Here is a 16,352-nt window from a genome sequence, read left to right as displayed (position 1 = left end):
CTAACAGAAAATTGGAGTGAACGATTTTCACAAAGCTGCTTTTAAAATGTTCTTTGGAAAAAAAATTAAAAAAAAATTAAAAAAAAATAAAATGTTCTTTGGGTGTCAGAATAGGATAAACAGGATAGCAGAAATGAACTTATCAGAATATTTGTTACTTTGATAAACAAACAAGTATAACAAGAAGATCATATCCTATGGTGTTACCTACCTATATTAACAGTCCAATTTAGTGGCTTCCAAATTACTTTAGAAAGGACAAGGGCTTAGAAAAAACTATCTCAAACAGGTGGGAAAACAGAGATTGGTGCAAGACTCATTCAGGATAGTCAGAGAGCAAAAGCTTTAATTCCTACCCAGCTAAGGAAGTTAAAATGTATGCTTTATAATAATTGTAAGAAATAATCTATAGTCCATCAATACCAAGAAACAATGGACGAGAAGTAGACTGTGCCAAAAAACAAAGGACTCTGCCCAAACAAGTTTCATATGTTGCCACTTACCCACCTGGACCTCTGAAATGAATACTAAGCATCATTTCCAATGTCCTATCTCCTTAATATAACTCCAGCGGGCTAACTGCATCTTCCCAAGGTCTTAGAAAATCACAGTGGCCAAATTTGTCCACAGGCAAGTGCAGAAGTACTAGAAATGCTTCTTGTTCCTTTTCCCTCTACCTAAAAATCTTTCTTCACCAGCTTAGCCCAGTGCCTAAAATGTCCACCCTTTCAGAAAGATAATGATCAGACTTTGTGCCTTAGATTCTTGAACTTTGAACACTGTGGAAAGAATTTCCTAAGAGATAGGGATATAAAACAAGTGAGATTTGTTAAGAAAGTGAAAAACAATGGAGGTAAAGGGAAGACTATAAAGGTTTGGAATTTAAAGAGAAAGATGTAGCAGTGAAAATAAGGAGCCCCAAGGCTCCCCAAATACATGTTTTTCTAGTGTCTCGTGATGATGCCTCCTTGCTATTGTCATCTTTTTTGGTATCTGATCATCTTGCTTTGCCATCCTTAACCATGTATATGTAATTAGTATATATAAATAAAAACTGAATCTAGGTCAGAGTATATGATATCCTACAGACTCTCCTCAAACAGGGGTTACAAAATCACACCAAGGTAGAAGACTTTCCATTTGACTTAATAAGTATAGTTCTGTTGACACTGACCAATTATAAAACTCACCTCCTTGGCTATAAAAATGTGGTCTAAATAATTTGAAGCTGATTCCACTAAACTTCGTCTCATTGATTTCAATTCAATATTTTCTTGAGGTCATTTTAAAAGCAAATACTTTTGGTTAAGCTGCAATCTACCAACTTTGTATACAAATTAAATGAGAGTATTTTGTAATCCATGATTCACTCACAGATCAGAATATCAAAATAGATGTGGGAAGTCTCCCCAGGCTTCTGGCTTCCTACATAACCAATCCTGGTTCAGTAAATTAGTGCTGCTTGAGCAGCACTCCAGAATGAGATAAGCTCCTCCCTAGGTTTTACTGTTTCAATCTACCAGGAAAAATTTAGTCAGGAAAGAATCAAAAACCTGTTTTGATCTCTAAGGAAAATCTTTCTATTTGTTGATTAATTTAGATAAATAGGTGACGGAATGAGAAAATATAGAATCTTGTTTCATAGCTAATGCCAGGTAGATTTCAGAGGAGGGAATTACTGACTCTGAGTAAATTATAATCTGTGTTGTAAACTGGTTATTATCCAAGAGCAAAATTCCCAGTTTCTTTCAAAGAGATCATATGCCATTTTCTTACTTCAAACGGTCAAGGGATCACAACATTGGAGGTTCTAATCACATCTAAGGCCTTGGATTTCAAGCTTTTTTTAGTCTATCATTTCAATGTTCAACTCCAAAATAATATCAATATAAAACTATAATTCCAAATCCTCCAGGCTACCAGAATTGTTTACAAAACCAATAAAAGCCAGGTTAAAAAAAGACTTCCAGTAATTATTTTCAGGCAAAGGAGTTTGGAGTTTAAGCAATTGACAAAATCAGTCCAAGTTTGTGAAACAGCAATCATACATCCTACTCTTTTATCTACATAAAGAGACATATACTTTAGTTTAGGAAAAAAGGCCCTTCCCCCAAAAAATGTTGCCCATGTTTTATAACCTACTATAATAGTAGTTGTTTACAATTAGAAATCACATCCACAGGGCAGTTTTGATCTAATTCAGATACTCCATTAAAAAGGTCAGAGAAATCTAAAATCAGTTTTAAAAACATCTCCAAACAGAATATTTAACTCTGATTTCCAAGAATCCTTATATTGAATCAAGTTTGTCTTAAAAAGAGAAGCTTCTTTGCTGGAAAATACTTGTACACAGACAACTTCATTCCCCAATCATTTCAAATCAACCACTTTTACTCAAATTCTTACCACACATAATACAATTCCATCCTGTGTGATATGCTGAACAAAGCAAGACTCTGATAACCAGCCAACTTACCTTTCTAATAATGGCTGCAGGACTCAGGTCATGGCTATGTTTGGAACACTCATCAAACTGCAGGAAGGGTAGGGGTAAAAGAGAGCTTGTGCCATTTTGTGAAAGGCAAATTAAGGTTTTGGCAGAATAGGAGAAAATAAATTTTTTTTTTATTACATCTGCTTCCTAGCCCAAAGGATTTTTCCTGCAATCATTATTCCTAACACCACTTGCTCTGTTAGATAGGCCTATGAGTCTCCGAGGATGAGATCTGATTCAATGTCTACAACCTTGTCACAACTAGTTGATAACAGAATAGGCTTTTCTCCTCCTGCTATGCACGCCAACTACACATTTTTCAAAACTTCAAAACATCCATCACAAACAAGCCATGGAAATATTTTGGGATAATGCCACATTTTCCCATGATTCAGGAGCAGAAAAAGCTTATTACCTTGCTCTCTTCTCCTTCAAACACTGACTGGTGAACGTTGCACGCAAACAATGAGTTGGGGAGGTCATTGAAGTCAGTGATTGCTTGAAAGGCTTCCTCTGCAAAACACCGAGTTACAGCCCAGTCTCTGTCTATGCAGCAGAGCAAGAAAAGTCCTCCATCTTCTGGGATGTGCCCCTGCTGCCCCAGGCTCCTCATTCCAATGAAGTAAGATTCTCCCCTCATTCCTGAGGACACAAAGATGGACATGTGTTAGAGTAAACATTGATTCCTTCAAATTTGGTTCTAAAGCTGCAGTTCTGTGAGTGTGTAGGGCAGAGCAAAGTGTGATTAGAAGCAAGGACTATGGGAAGAGGGGAAGACCCAGAAAGTTCACATTACCCCTCTGATCGCTGAGTCACTATTTCCCATCTAGCTCTACCACCAGGCACCAAGTGGGTCAAAAAAACCCACTCAACCAAGATATGAATTGGAAGCTGGGGTATCTAGCCCAGCTACCCAGTATTTACTAGATGTGGAACCTGGGAAAGTTATGTAAACTCTCTGAGCCTTTGCTTCTTTATGAATATCAAACAGAGTCAGAAAAGACTTTGACAGGTCAGATGATGAATTATATAATACCACCACCACTGCCACCACTACTACTAAAGTCTATCCTTTATTGAGTTCCAGGAACTGTTCTAAATGATTGGCATGCATCAACTAACCTATTAAATCTCCACAATAGTTTATGAGACTGGTACTAATGCTATCCCCATTTTACAGATGGAAAAACTGAAGAAAAAAGCAAGGGAGTAACTTTTACTATGTCAGTGATAGTAAATAGCAGGACTAGAATTTAAACCAGGCAGTTTGGCACCCGAGCTCATCTTCCTGCGCCATAGAAATGAAGCAGATAAAAATTAGTGCAAGTCTATATTTAAGGAAGTACAATCTATTTCATCAGTACCTGAATCTTGATTGCAGTAATTCTAATAGTTAATGGTTTATCCATAATGAGGATGTGTGGGTGTGCGCACACATCTCTACCTTCTGCCTGGGATGATTAAGTAATTTGTGAATCCTGGATTTTGAAAATAAGTACTATCTTGGTTAATCCACGGTATTAGATACAGATTTTCCTTTCCTCATAGTCCCCATCACAAAGCTTTCTAGTATCCGTCTTACCTATGTTCAATCATTCTATTATTTCCTCACTCCAACATTTCAAAATTTTACCCAACTGCAGCCAGTTTTATCATCTTTTCATACTGACACATTGCAACAGATGTTATCAGTCCCCCCACATACCTCAAGGACAGTATCTACATTTTTCTTTTGTATCTACTTTCATGCCTATCATGCTCAGTAATTAGAAGCCCTGAAGGTGAAATAATTTGTCCACAGGTATCCAAGAAGACTGATAGACATGTCTACTGTGGCTGCTGGGTCGTCTTCAGGAAGTTCCATTTCCCCAGTCCCAGCACTGCAGAGTACAGGACAGATGGGTGGGTGCCACAGAATAGCACTCTGTCCTCATGACATTTGTTAGACACAAATTCTGATTTCCAGACAAGTATGGGTTCTTGTATATATATCTCTCTCGAACTCTGAATATATGGTTCAGGTGATGAGGTTATGTTTTTCTGTTTTTATTTTTCCTAGAAACAAAGCCCAAGTGGGATCCTGATAAGCATCACTTGATGGCAATAATGCATTACATAGAAAATCTTGGGCCTGCTTGGGACAGGAGCCAAAAATTTTAAAATTTGAGGCAATAACTCTAAAAACAGATCATTGTAATTGTGGTAAATAAAAATGTTATTCCGTATAAAATATAATGAACCATTTCTGTATTTTAAAGTTCTTAAAACTCCAATTAATACGTTTTCTATATTTAAATCAACAAAGTATTTATTTTAAATAAAAATATAGTACATCTTTTAAGCTTTGTTTTGTTCTATAATTAATCCAAAATATATGAATATTTGTACTTACAAAATGTCAATGCAATACTTAGGTGTATTTGTTTTCCTTCATATTCATATTTATACTGTTTCAAAGATGTTACTGTAATATGCATAATAACTATCATTTATTATTAGAGTACTAAGTACTTTAATAGTAAGAATAATTACTAAGAGCATTGAAATAGGATTATTTTCATCAATGGATTATAGGAAAACTTCTTAATAATGAAGTCATAATAATCCAGTAGCATGAAGTATAGCTATTACGTGTCAATACTGATTTTATTTTTAATCCTGTCCCTCTTATTTAAAAATTTTAAATTAATCAAAAACAGATCCCAAAATGTTCCCAAATGTTTTCCAAGAATGTTTCAATTACTCTTTTTCCGAAAGAAATAAAAATCCATTGCTGAACAAATTAATTAAATAGACGGAATATTAAGCTCATTTTAATCTACTCAAATAGCCTTAACTTCTGTTCTAAGCTGTAACAATACGATTATGTTCAAGAGACTTTATTTTAAGCTCATTACTTTCAGTAAAGATTTAAAAGGTGAATGCATTTTTGGCAAACAACCTATTCTACTTATATGGAGAAATATTTTAGAAGTCAGAGCTTTGAACAAAGGAACCCTGATTTGTCATTCCAGGACCATTACTGACTCAGCTCGTACTCTGGAGAAGTCAATCGATCATTCGATGACTCAGTTTATCTTTATAAAACAAGAACAAAAACATCTCTCTGCCTCCCTTCCTCTACAGAGGAAGAAAAGGGGGGCCAAGGAAAGAGAAATGAAGAAGTAATCAAAATCAGCATTAACCACTACATAAAAGGATAAGTAGTATAAAATAATGTAAAAACACAACATTATAATAATCTTGGAGCAAGACTATTACGGTTTGGCATTACCACTAACTTTTAGTAAATGCAAATAAACAGAAAGAAAGAGAAGCTCTGAAGACTAAAAGAACCCCTAATAAAGAAATGGAAAGGTCCTATTGCCCAAAAGAACTAGTTTATCTTTTTAAATTAATCTCAAAACTCTGAATTGTTGTAAAACAACTTTTAAGCAACAGTTGCCTGCATAGCATAAGAAGATTTACATGTATCATCCTTATCTCTGAATCTGAGGCTGGTCATCCAAAAGAGAAGAACTGCCTTCAGCTCAAGGGGCATGTCTTCTGGGAGTTTCCCAACCTCTCCCATGGCCTTGAACATGGCCTCCTTCCTCTGCATGCCCTGAGCACCCTGCACAGCCTTCTCCCATGGATCATCCTACACTGTGTTCACTACTTTACTAGTCTGCATCTCAAACCCTAAGAGTTTGAGAAGAGAGACTGACCTGTCTTCACTGGTGCATCTTCAGCCTGGTTCATGTAGCAAGGCCTCAAAATGATGTTTGACTGAATCAATGAATTATAAAAGAGTCGTGTTTAAAAAAAACAGACAAAAAAAATAACAGACAAGCAAATAATTTATAGTGGCCAATTTAAAATATGTACACTAATAATATTTACTACAAATATATCCACAAATATTGAAAACAACCTGCTCACCTCAATGCTAAGGTGTGATTTATAAAATGGAATTTTATAAATGGAAGGCAGCAAGAACCTCTCAAAGCATTCCTTTAGCTAAAATGAAAAACCTGCAATGGATAATTCAAATAATATTTATGTTTTTTTTTAATTACACATGTTCATTGAAGAAAAAACTGAAAACTTCAGAAAGGTATTTTAAAAAGAAACTAAAAGCAAACCATAATCCTATTATCCAAAGAAAACTGTACTAACACTTTCATTTTAGTTTTAGTGCTTTTTCACAGGTATAATTTCTAAACAAAATTGAGATCCTGCTGTTTTGTATCCCACTTCTTTCTCAAAACATTGATATAATCAAGAGCAGTTACCTGTACTATTATGTATTCTTCGAAAACACTAATTTTAATAGACACATAGTATTCCTGTGTACAGATCTGTCATAATTTATTTAACTATTCTGTTATTTGACATTTAGAAAGCATAAATTTCCATCATCATGTGCATCTGGTAAAGGAAAACCATTCTCCACTATTAAAATATAAAGAGTCCTCTAGAAGAACCTCAAAACTTCTTCACATGCAGAGAAAAGACATCTTTATGACATGCTGGAAAGGGCCTCAGGGGTACACTTGGGTTTCACTCCTTCTCTATGTTGCATGCCTTCTGGACTGTGGTTTTCACATCAGCAAAATGGAGAAAGAACATAACTTCATCCACCTTATGGTCTATTGTGAACATCAAATGAGATGAAGCACATGAATCTCTTTTGAAACCTGCAAAATAATATGTGAATTAAAGTTATTTATTACTCCTTCTAGGCTCATCAAAAGCAAGGCAACAGCAGAGGAATCTGGCACTATGGAAGTGGTTGCCGTCCACTATTGTTAATTAAGCATGTGGACACGTCCATGAAGGTTAAGCCCATATCATTAAAATGAGAAATGAATGGAGATGCTGCTCCAATATTTGGTATGAATCTCGCTGGTGACTCCAGTAGGGGGGAAGGATGATAATGACACAAAGGGAACAATTGAAATAGAAAACTAACAATCCTGTCCCTCCCAAACACTACTAACAACACAATAATGGTTATAATCCTACAAAGTTAGTAGCCATGAGAATATAAATGCTTGGATTTCACTAATTTTAATGAAGGAAGAAGCTTGAAGACAGGAAGATTTTCAACTATCTCACTATTTTGCTGTAACGTGAAAATGATTTCATCAGAGATCCTCAGATAACCTCATAGCACTTATCAATTAACCATTAAAAGACCTGAAATGAAGACAATACAGCTCCTACTATGGAGACTAGTCACCTGAAGCTTAGAGATATTTGCCCACTCAGTATCACTGAATTAGCAAATGAATAAATGCTTGTTGCGAGAATAAGGGAATAAATTCTCCCTCAACAACCAAGAATCATGTAGATATTGCTGGGTGTCTACACAAAGAATGAAGATCTCCAAAACCCCTACTCTTCATTCCTTGCAAACATTTATTTGGTATAATTAAACCCTGGAGAAGGGGCCTCAGAGAGACATTCGATTCTGTTGGATATCATTATTGTCACAGTGTTATCAATATGCATGAGATTTGGATTTCTGAATTCAGAATTCTAAGAAAATTCCACCTTTCTGGGAATGGGGTATATCTCATGCAAATGGGAATCCATGCATTTGCTCATAGGATTTCTGGTTTAGAAAGTCTTATATAAGTCTGGATAAAAAAGGAGGGGAAATGCAGGAGAATAGCAGAGATCCATGGCAAAAAACAAAACAAAACAAAAAGCCACAAAAACAAGATTGCAAACCTCCACGGAGATGTGCATATTTATACTAGCTTCACTAGCAAGTAAAATCATCCCATTAATAGTGCAAGGTATGTCCTATAAAAAAAGGCTAACACCACCTTGGAAGGGCTAGGGTGGTAATAATCTCATCTTGAGTCCCCTCAACATGTCCCCAGTTGAGGACATGACGGCCAATTCTGAGTACCACTCACTAGAGAAAAACTGGAAGTCTTTATAAGGACATTAGTTAGGCTTATCCTGGGGCCAAAAGTCGTGTCATCTGAAAAATAGGGGCATGGGAAGACATAGCCTAGGAAAGCACAGGAAAGGAGTCTTGAGTGAAGTCATAGTTGCCTTCAACTTCCAAAAGAGGAAATAGAATTTTTGTGTAAGGTGCTAAGAAAGAAGTCAAACCATGGGAAAAAATTCAATATAATAAAAGGTGCCATGAATCTTTCAACAATTCAGGTTAAAACAGTACTGTCCCACCTCATATCTTAGTGAGCAACTTTCATCAGTGACAACCAATGAGTAAGCTCCATGGAGCAGGTGACAAACATCTGGCAGGATGTCACAGAGGGAATCCAGGGACCAGGGGGCTGGCTGGCTGGCTGGCATTTCTGTTATGGTCACTTCTCACCTGGAGATTTTTACTTTTCCATGATCAGAAGAAAATATACAAAAGAGGTAACGATTTATCTCTGGATTTAAAGATGCTCAAGAAAGGGGAATTTATAACCTTTAACAAAAGTTTTCTCCAGTGTTGAAACCTTTCATTTGGTATTCATATCTGCCTATATTTTTCATTTTCTAGATGAAACTAGAAAAGTAAGATTTTCTAGTTTCTAGAAAGTAAGATTTTTTTAAAATAGTAAATAATGATCCACAAAGGGAGAAAAATGAGAAAGACTTTTTAAAAAGCAACTTACTTTGGGCTTATTTTTCCTCACACAAAAGAATGTTTAAAGATTTAACTTGTCTGCTTTTTAAATGAAGAACAGGAATCTAAAACTTTTTGCAATAAGAGCAATAAACAGAAAAGAAAGTACCTCAATTCCATGTTATGGCCAGCTGAGCAGGATAAATAAGGAAATAGGATAGCTGGAAATGATTAATGAATAATTCACTTTGACTTGAAGTTCAAATTTGATTGAAAAACAAGTCAAGAGATTATGGGAGGTTTGTTGGTTTGGAGGGACTTAAAAATGACAGTGCCAAACTGACTAGTAATCATAACCACTAAGAATGCAATGTTGCATTAATAGAGAAGAAATGTCTACAGCTATTTTTTAAAGTTAAATATAAGGTTAAATGAATCCAGTTCAAAGTTTTAAAGAATAGAAAACTCACAGCTTAAAGTTTTACAGTGTTTAAAATCCCTTTGGCTCTAAAATTGATTCTTTAACGATAGCTGGAACAAAATAAGCTTATTAGGAGAAAAACTTTGCATGAACCACAATACTCATTTTAAATTAAACCATATCCTCAGCTATTATTTTTGGTCTTGCCTAATGGGTAAGGTACTTTTGATGCCCTTTTGGTATTTTAACATCTAGACCCTCTGAGGGATACACCAGGCCTTTTGCTCATCTTTATCCATCTTAAATGGAGACTGAAGTACAATATTAGTAACAACAAACCATCCCAGCCATCCTGACATACAAAGGAGAGAGGTGATATTCTTAGGCTCTGCTCCATAGAAACCCATTAGAGCTCTTTCTGAAATATAATGGGACCTATTTAATTCAGCTGCAGAATTTTCACACCTGCTGAGTTGTGTGAACTTCATGCTATTCTTGATACCATTTGGGATCAGTCTTGAAAGAATTAGGAACATGCAGTTTTCCACTCATGGTTTTCAAAGGAAATTATCCACATTCCTCAGTCATGGCTCCCTTTAGGACACCTTCTGGCACACTGCTCTATCTTAAGCTCCCCCAGGAAAACAATGCAATTAATTCAGTTTCCCCAAGGAAGCAGCTTCTTATGAACTTTGAAGAAACTGGGGAAGAGGGGGAGTTGTTTCCATCCTCTCCTTTTGTACCGGATTCTACGGGAGTGATGGGTCTACAAACTTGACCAGAATATGTGCATGCATCTGTAGGGTTTTAATGCCCATGATCTCCCAGGAAGATCTGAAAATCCTGAATCTTCTTCCAATGGATAAAATAAAAAGGGCAAGATGCGTCTCAAATTTACTAAGGGTCAGATGGAACAAGCAGATAGGGCATTTGTATTTGACTCTCACAACACTAGCTGACATCATCAAGAAAATGTGTTTCAAATAGGCTTGTTGCAAGAGAAGAGTCAGTAGAGAAAACACCATCTTTTATGAAAGGTTGGAGGATTGAGGAAGCTGTTCTTAAGGACAGGAAAATATATTTTTACAAAGAATGGCCTACAACAAACCATAGATTTATGAAAGAAAATAAACATAATTAGAACATACCACCCAAAAGAGAAAAGCTTTGGTCATTGTATTAGTCAAGGTCCCGGTAGGAAACAGATGGTATGCTCAAATTGGATCATTCGAAAAGAGTTTAATGTTTGCAGAAGTGTGGGCAGGGTATAGGGAAACCACAAAAGATATTTCAAAACCCTAGGTTAGCACTATCCCTAGACCTGAAGAGGTGGGAAGAGGGGAGGGGTTTTCAGAATGGGGACACACAAGGGGCTGCAAGCAGAGGACCCCCCTGAGGGGGGGGGGCTATAGCCAATCCGCAGTGACACCACAAAGAGGGAACCAGAGGGATCGACCTCTTCATCTTGCTCTCTTGCTGTGACCTGCTGGCGCCTTCCATTGGCTAAATCCAACTGCAAACCAGAGGGCAAGGGAACTCTAATGTGGAGTATATGGCTCAGCCACTGGGAACACCATACACAACAGAAAGTGATGGAGAGAGAGGTTCCTGGGATCAAGTGAAGAGATCAGGCAATCTTTATAACTGGGCAGTAATCTAAACATTTCATAGGTTTAACCTCAACTGAACTTAAGTATTTAAATCTCAGTCATTTGTAAATGACAGCTCAAACCAGCCTATATAGTGGAGCCACAGATTCACAAGTTCTTACTGTGTTTTTTTGTTTGTTTTTAAGAACAGAAAGAGTCAAAGGGAATGAGTGACAATGTGTGTGCAGCACTGTGGAATATGTCTTAAACTGATCCGGAGATCTTAAACTGGATATAAAAGGAGGGAGCAATCACAAACAAGCCCAGGAGAATGGCAGAGTCTGATGTTTGCGCTGTTGGGGACAATGTATTCTTGAGCCCAGCGTGGAAGCAGAAGACCATCCTTTCATTACTGCTGTCAGAAGAAGCTTAAAGAAAGCCCCAAGCTTCCGGATAAGCCTAGCAATTATATGCAAAATAACTTTTCACAGGAGGATAACACTTCAAAAGTGAGCAGTGAAGCAGGTGAAGGTTGCTATGGTAGCTAAAGTCAGATTTATCCTGTCATCTTTCACCTTCTGCTTTGAGAACACTGAGGAGAAAGAGTGAATAGGATCTAGAGTAGGGAGGGAGAGATGGGGCAGCCCACCTCTGAAAAAATCCAGCCAAGAAGGGTCAGAGTTGTTCAGACCTTCTAGTAAGAAAGAAAAAGCCAGACTGGAAGACTGCTCAGAGCGGGAGGGGGAGGAGGAGGGATAGAGAGCTGGTCAGAACTCATTAGGAGGCAGCACTCCCTCTGATAAGATTCCCAGGGGATGATCAGCTTGATTGTAAGCTCTTTTTAATGCAAGAGGGCAAAGAATGAGGAGAGAGAGACAAATATCCTCATTTCGGTGCCCAGCATACAACATGCTTCCCCCCAAGTACCGCTAAATGTCCATGTCCCTTCCACATTAAAAATCTTCCATAACTCCCTAAGATCCAGCAATTCAATAAAAGCAATTATTTTAGGACCCCCACAAGATGACAGTCTTCCCATCCAGATGTATCTACTATCTACTCTCTCACTAGTGCTGAGAAGGAAAGCCCGATTCTCAGCACCAAGCTCCAGCTCTGCCAGTAATGACAACAGCATCAAACAATTATTGACTGCTTATTTTGTATGACATCGACAGACGGCTGGGTGACCCTGACAAACTTCCTTGAGCTTTCCTCACTTCTCTTGGCTCCTGCCAGCCCTCAACCCCACCTAACAACACGCCGCTCATCCTGAAGCCATTTCCAGGGCTGCTGCCTTCAGACCCCACTATGAGCCCCACTGCACAAGATGAGATCATCCCTAATTCACCCCTTGTCCTGTGTTTGTCCTACCTCTCAAGACACTTTGTTTTGCTGCTCCTTGTGTTTTTCTAATTCTTATGGTCTCCTCCGTGCTGAGGGCAGGAGGGGCTGTGGAGGCTGTGTCTTCCCCACCTGGAGAACCCCAGTAGCTGCTGAACAGGACCCTACCCTTGGAAGGTCACCTTTCTTGAACTGAATGGAGTTCAAGTTCTGAATGTGATTCTCAGCTTCCCAACATGCTAGCTGTCTGACTTGGGAAAGTTACTGTTTTTCGGTGGTCAGTTTCCTTACCTATAAAGTAGTGGTAAACAGAAAACCAAGGGCCCACACTGGTGTCCCTTTAGGCTAAGTCAAGTCACCAAACTCGAGCTTACTGTCTAAGCTAATTGTAGTTTCAACCTCCCCCACAAATGAGGTCTTAACCAGTCAGTCAGGAATCTTCTGATCAGCACCAATGGTAACCTGTCACATGGGCCTTCACCATCCCCATCAAAGGAAGATATGGTCATCCACCTGGTGACCCTCTGGCCTTCCAGGAAGGAGAAGATGATCTTGCCTGAAACAATCCTTTCTTTCCTGTGGCTAATAACTTTCTTGTTCCACTCTCCTTCCCATAAAAACCTTTCATTTAGTATGACTATTTGGAGCTCCCCTCTACTTGCTAGATGGGATGCTACCCAAAAGCCAATTATATCTTCAATTTTTCTTACTGGAATTTTTCTTCTTTAACAGTGGGGAATAGGAGGGTATCCATCAGAGTGCTGGTTTGAGGATTTCATAGCTAACACAAATAAAGCATTTAGAACAATGATTAGGATACACTGTGAGTGCTCAGTAAATGTTAACGATTTTTAATATGGGCCATCCTGGTCTTCAACAGAGCAATTCCTTAACTGTCTCTCATATGACATCTTCTCATTCTTAGAGTCATCAGTCTTTTTACACAGAAAGGCACAGTGTATAGAGGAAATTCAAGCATAGGCTTTGAGGTTGGACTGCCAGGTCTGAATCCTGCTACTGCTACTTTCTAGCTGTGTGACCTTGGACATGTTACTGAAGATCCCTGGGTAGCGTATGCAGTATGGGGACCATGAGGGTACCGGCTTCATAGAGTTATTATATGGATTAATACGCCCTTCCTCCACTCCCCAAATACCTAAATTTTTGGTGGGTGTTCTACTTTCAGGTCTTTAGAAGAGGTTGTGCTTCTATGACAAGAAATGCAAGAACTCAAAAGTCAAACCCAGATTCAAATCCCAGCTCTCCACTCGCTGTTGACTGTCAATGGAAAGAAGACAGACTGGTGGTGATGGCTGGCCTCTGGGGTCTAGGTCTGAATCCTCCTTCCACAGCCATTTTACTTGGTAGTTTTGGGCAAGTTAGTTTCACTCACTAAGCCTCAGTTTCAAGAGCTATAAATCAGGACTATCAAGAGTTTATTTTCTCTCTCTTTTTTTCCCTTTTTTTTTTTTTCCATTATGGTAAGTGCACTCTGTGATCCCCATCACCTATTTCATCCCATCCTCCCCTCCCCTCTGGTAACCATCAGTTTGTTCTCTATAGTTAAGAGTCTGTTTCTTGGTTTGTCTCTCACTCTTTGGGGTAGGGAGGCTCTTGAGAGCTTCAAGTGAGATCATCCTAGTCAAGAATTTAGGCCAGAGGCAGCAGCTAGAATCACTCAGGAAATGCTAGCATTTGCTATGACCACTGGCTTACACTTGTTAATCCTATGGTTGGTTCCACCTTTAGCTACTTACCTGTTCTCATTTGGCATAACGTTAAGAGCAAAAATAAGGACTTTCCTGGAGTTTCTTAGCCTGGGTATTTAGCTTGCTAATACATGTTCTCTGCTACTGACTTAAAAGTGTTATTTGCCATTCCCTTTCCTTTCAGTGTCCTTCTCCAACTTAGATAAAAAAAATGCCGTCAGTGTTCAACCAGGCTCCAGGGTACTTCACAGAAAGTTCTCACCCTGCTATAGAGCCCCCAACACCAGCCAAGCATCTTCCACCCTGAGAGGACTGCCCAGAGCCTCCTCTCCACTTGCCTGTCTGCAAATGTGTTGTTATTTACAACTTTTGGCAAAGGGAAGCCATTTATTGATGTTTTTACATCTCCTCCCATATGTTGAGCATTCTTGCTTCTTCCTGTAATGGCTGGCACCCAGCACGGCTTCTGATCCGCTGTGCTGGCAAGACAAATGGAATATAACACCCCAGCCTCCACCCAGAGTTATTGCTATTCTGTCTCATTCATTCTGTCCCTATCCTTCCCCCCACTCCCCGCCCGCCCACCTCTCCTCCTAATAGATGTCCCAGAGCTTTGTTCACCTTTGATTACCACTTTCTCAACTGAGTGACTTCCTGAATCTCAGATTTTCATGGTCTCCTGCTGTGTTAAATCCAGGTTGTGCATTCCCACCCTCTCTTCCTCATCACTCATTGCTGGCACATTTACCAATTCACTTTTGATCTGAAAGTAAGTCATAGCCCTGACTGCTTCAGGTCACTTTTAAAATCCTTCCCTTTTTATATTTTTTGGTCAAAAATGTTCTTTCTCCCTCTCTTCTCTCCTTCTTTCAGGCTTACAAACACAGTATCTATTGGGTTCCTATAGGAGCAAATGCTGATTGGACCTTCTGCATTGCACACTAGAACATATCTTCTCCTTTCTAGATGAAGCTGCCTGCCCTAATCCTGTTTGACCAAGGGCCCCAACTGAGAAGCCAACACAGGCTGGGCAGTGTCCTCCACATTGTCAGAAAGTCACAATTCAGGATGATCCAAAATTAGTCCCCCACTTCTGGTGCCATGTGTTGTTTACAAGACAGAGCTGACCCAGATTCTAGCTTAGAAAAAAAACAAACCAAAACCTTCATTAAAGTCCTTTCTGGCCTGCTGCAATTGGGACCAGTTTTCCGGACAGGCCAATTCACCTCATCTCTCACTCTGCAGCAATTCATCAGGGGCCAGGCTCATGGAGGATGGAGGAGAGAACCTATGTTGGCAGTAAGGTTTCTGGGGAAGACCTATGGAAAGGTTTAGGGAGAGAGACTGAGTCCATGGAAGACACAGGTAGGAGTGGCCAAATGGTGGCCAAAGGCCACCTACATACCTTTTAAGAACCGGTGGCCACTTTGTAAGGCCTCTACACTGCCTTATGCCAAAGGCCTTGCTTAAAATGAAGTGGGGGCTAATTGGAATCTAAATCAAAACTTTAAAGTACAAAAAGAAAAAAAAAAAAAAAAGAAATGAAGTAGGGAGGAGGATATAAATCATCCTTCTACTTGTCCAAAAGAGCAGATGGAAACACTTGTACCTTTAATGAGCAGAAATCATCATGGCAGACACCACGATAATCAAATGGCAGCTTTGCCACTGTAGCCTCAGACTCCTGACAAGTACAACTAGAACAATCTGAGGGGCCTGCCAAACACTGCAGCATGGCATTGGAAGCTCTTCACATCAGGGGAGAAAACTGGGGCCCCTTCAACTGCCTGCTCTCCTAGCCAATCCCAGCAGTATTCCACATGTTTAACTGGAAAATAGCCAACATAATTTAAGCTTCTTATTAAGATGTCAAAGCTTCTTTTTTTTCCTTAAGATTTTATTTATTTATTCGTGAGAGACACAGAGAGAGAGAGGCAGAGACAAAGGCAGAGGGAGAAGCAGGCTCCCCGCAGGTAGCTTAATGAGGGACTCGATCCCAAGATCCCAGGATCACAACCGGAGCCAAGGGTAGAGGCTCAACCGCAGAGCCACCCAGGTGTCAAAGCTTCTTGTAAGATGATCAAAGACCACTGATTCCTAAAGCCTAACTCAGTACAGAGGGAGTAGGAAAGATGAGAGACATTATTTTAGGCTGATGTTGCTTTTTGAGAAACTGGCTGTTTGTCTCTTTTTATAGCTACCTAATAGTTCTGCATTTTGG

The 16,352-nt window shown here is 39.0% G+C and overlaps 1 protein-coding gene across 2 annotated transcripts in view; it reads right to left on the bottom strand.

The window, feature by feature from the left end:
- The window catches only part of RCAN2 (regulator of calcineurin 2), a 260,146-nt gene that overhangs the window by 216,742 nt on the left and 27,052 nt on the right, over nt 1-16,352 (bottom strand). Inside the window, exons 2-3 of one of the 2 annotated variants that reach the window (XM_072832789.1) lie at nt 7,118-7,173; nt 2,910-3,136 (exon numbers count right to left, since the gene is read on the bottom strand). In XM_072832789.1, coding sequence (XP_072688890.1) covers nt 2,910-3,134 — 225 coding nt within the window. In that variant the 5' untranslated portion in view covers nt 3,135-3,136; nt 7,118-7,173. The remainder of the gene's footprint in view (nt 1-2,909; nt 3,137-7,117; nt 7,174-16,352) is intronic. The other variant, XM_072832788.1, reaches the window with a different exon arrangement.

The sequence above is a fragment of the Canis lupus genome, chromosome 7 (genome assembly GCF_048164855.1).
Source record: "Canis lupus baileyi chromosome 7, mCanLup2.hap1, whole genome shotgun sequence".
Lineage (NCBI taxonomy): Eukaryota > Metazoa > Chordata > Mammalia > Carnivora > Canidae > Canis > Canis lupus.
The sequence above is the reverse complement of the archived record's forward strand: the minus strand, read 5'-3'. Positions and strand labels throughout refer to the sequence as shown.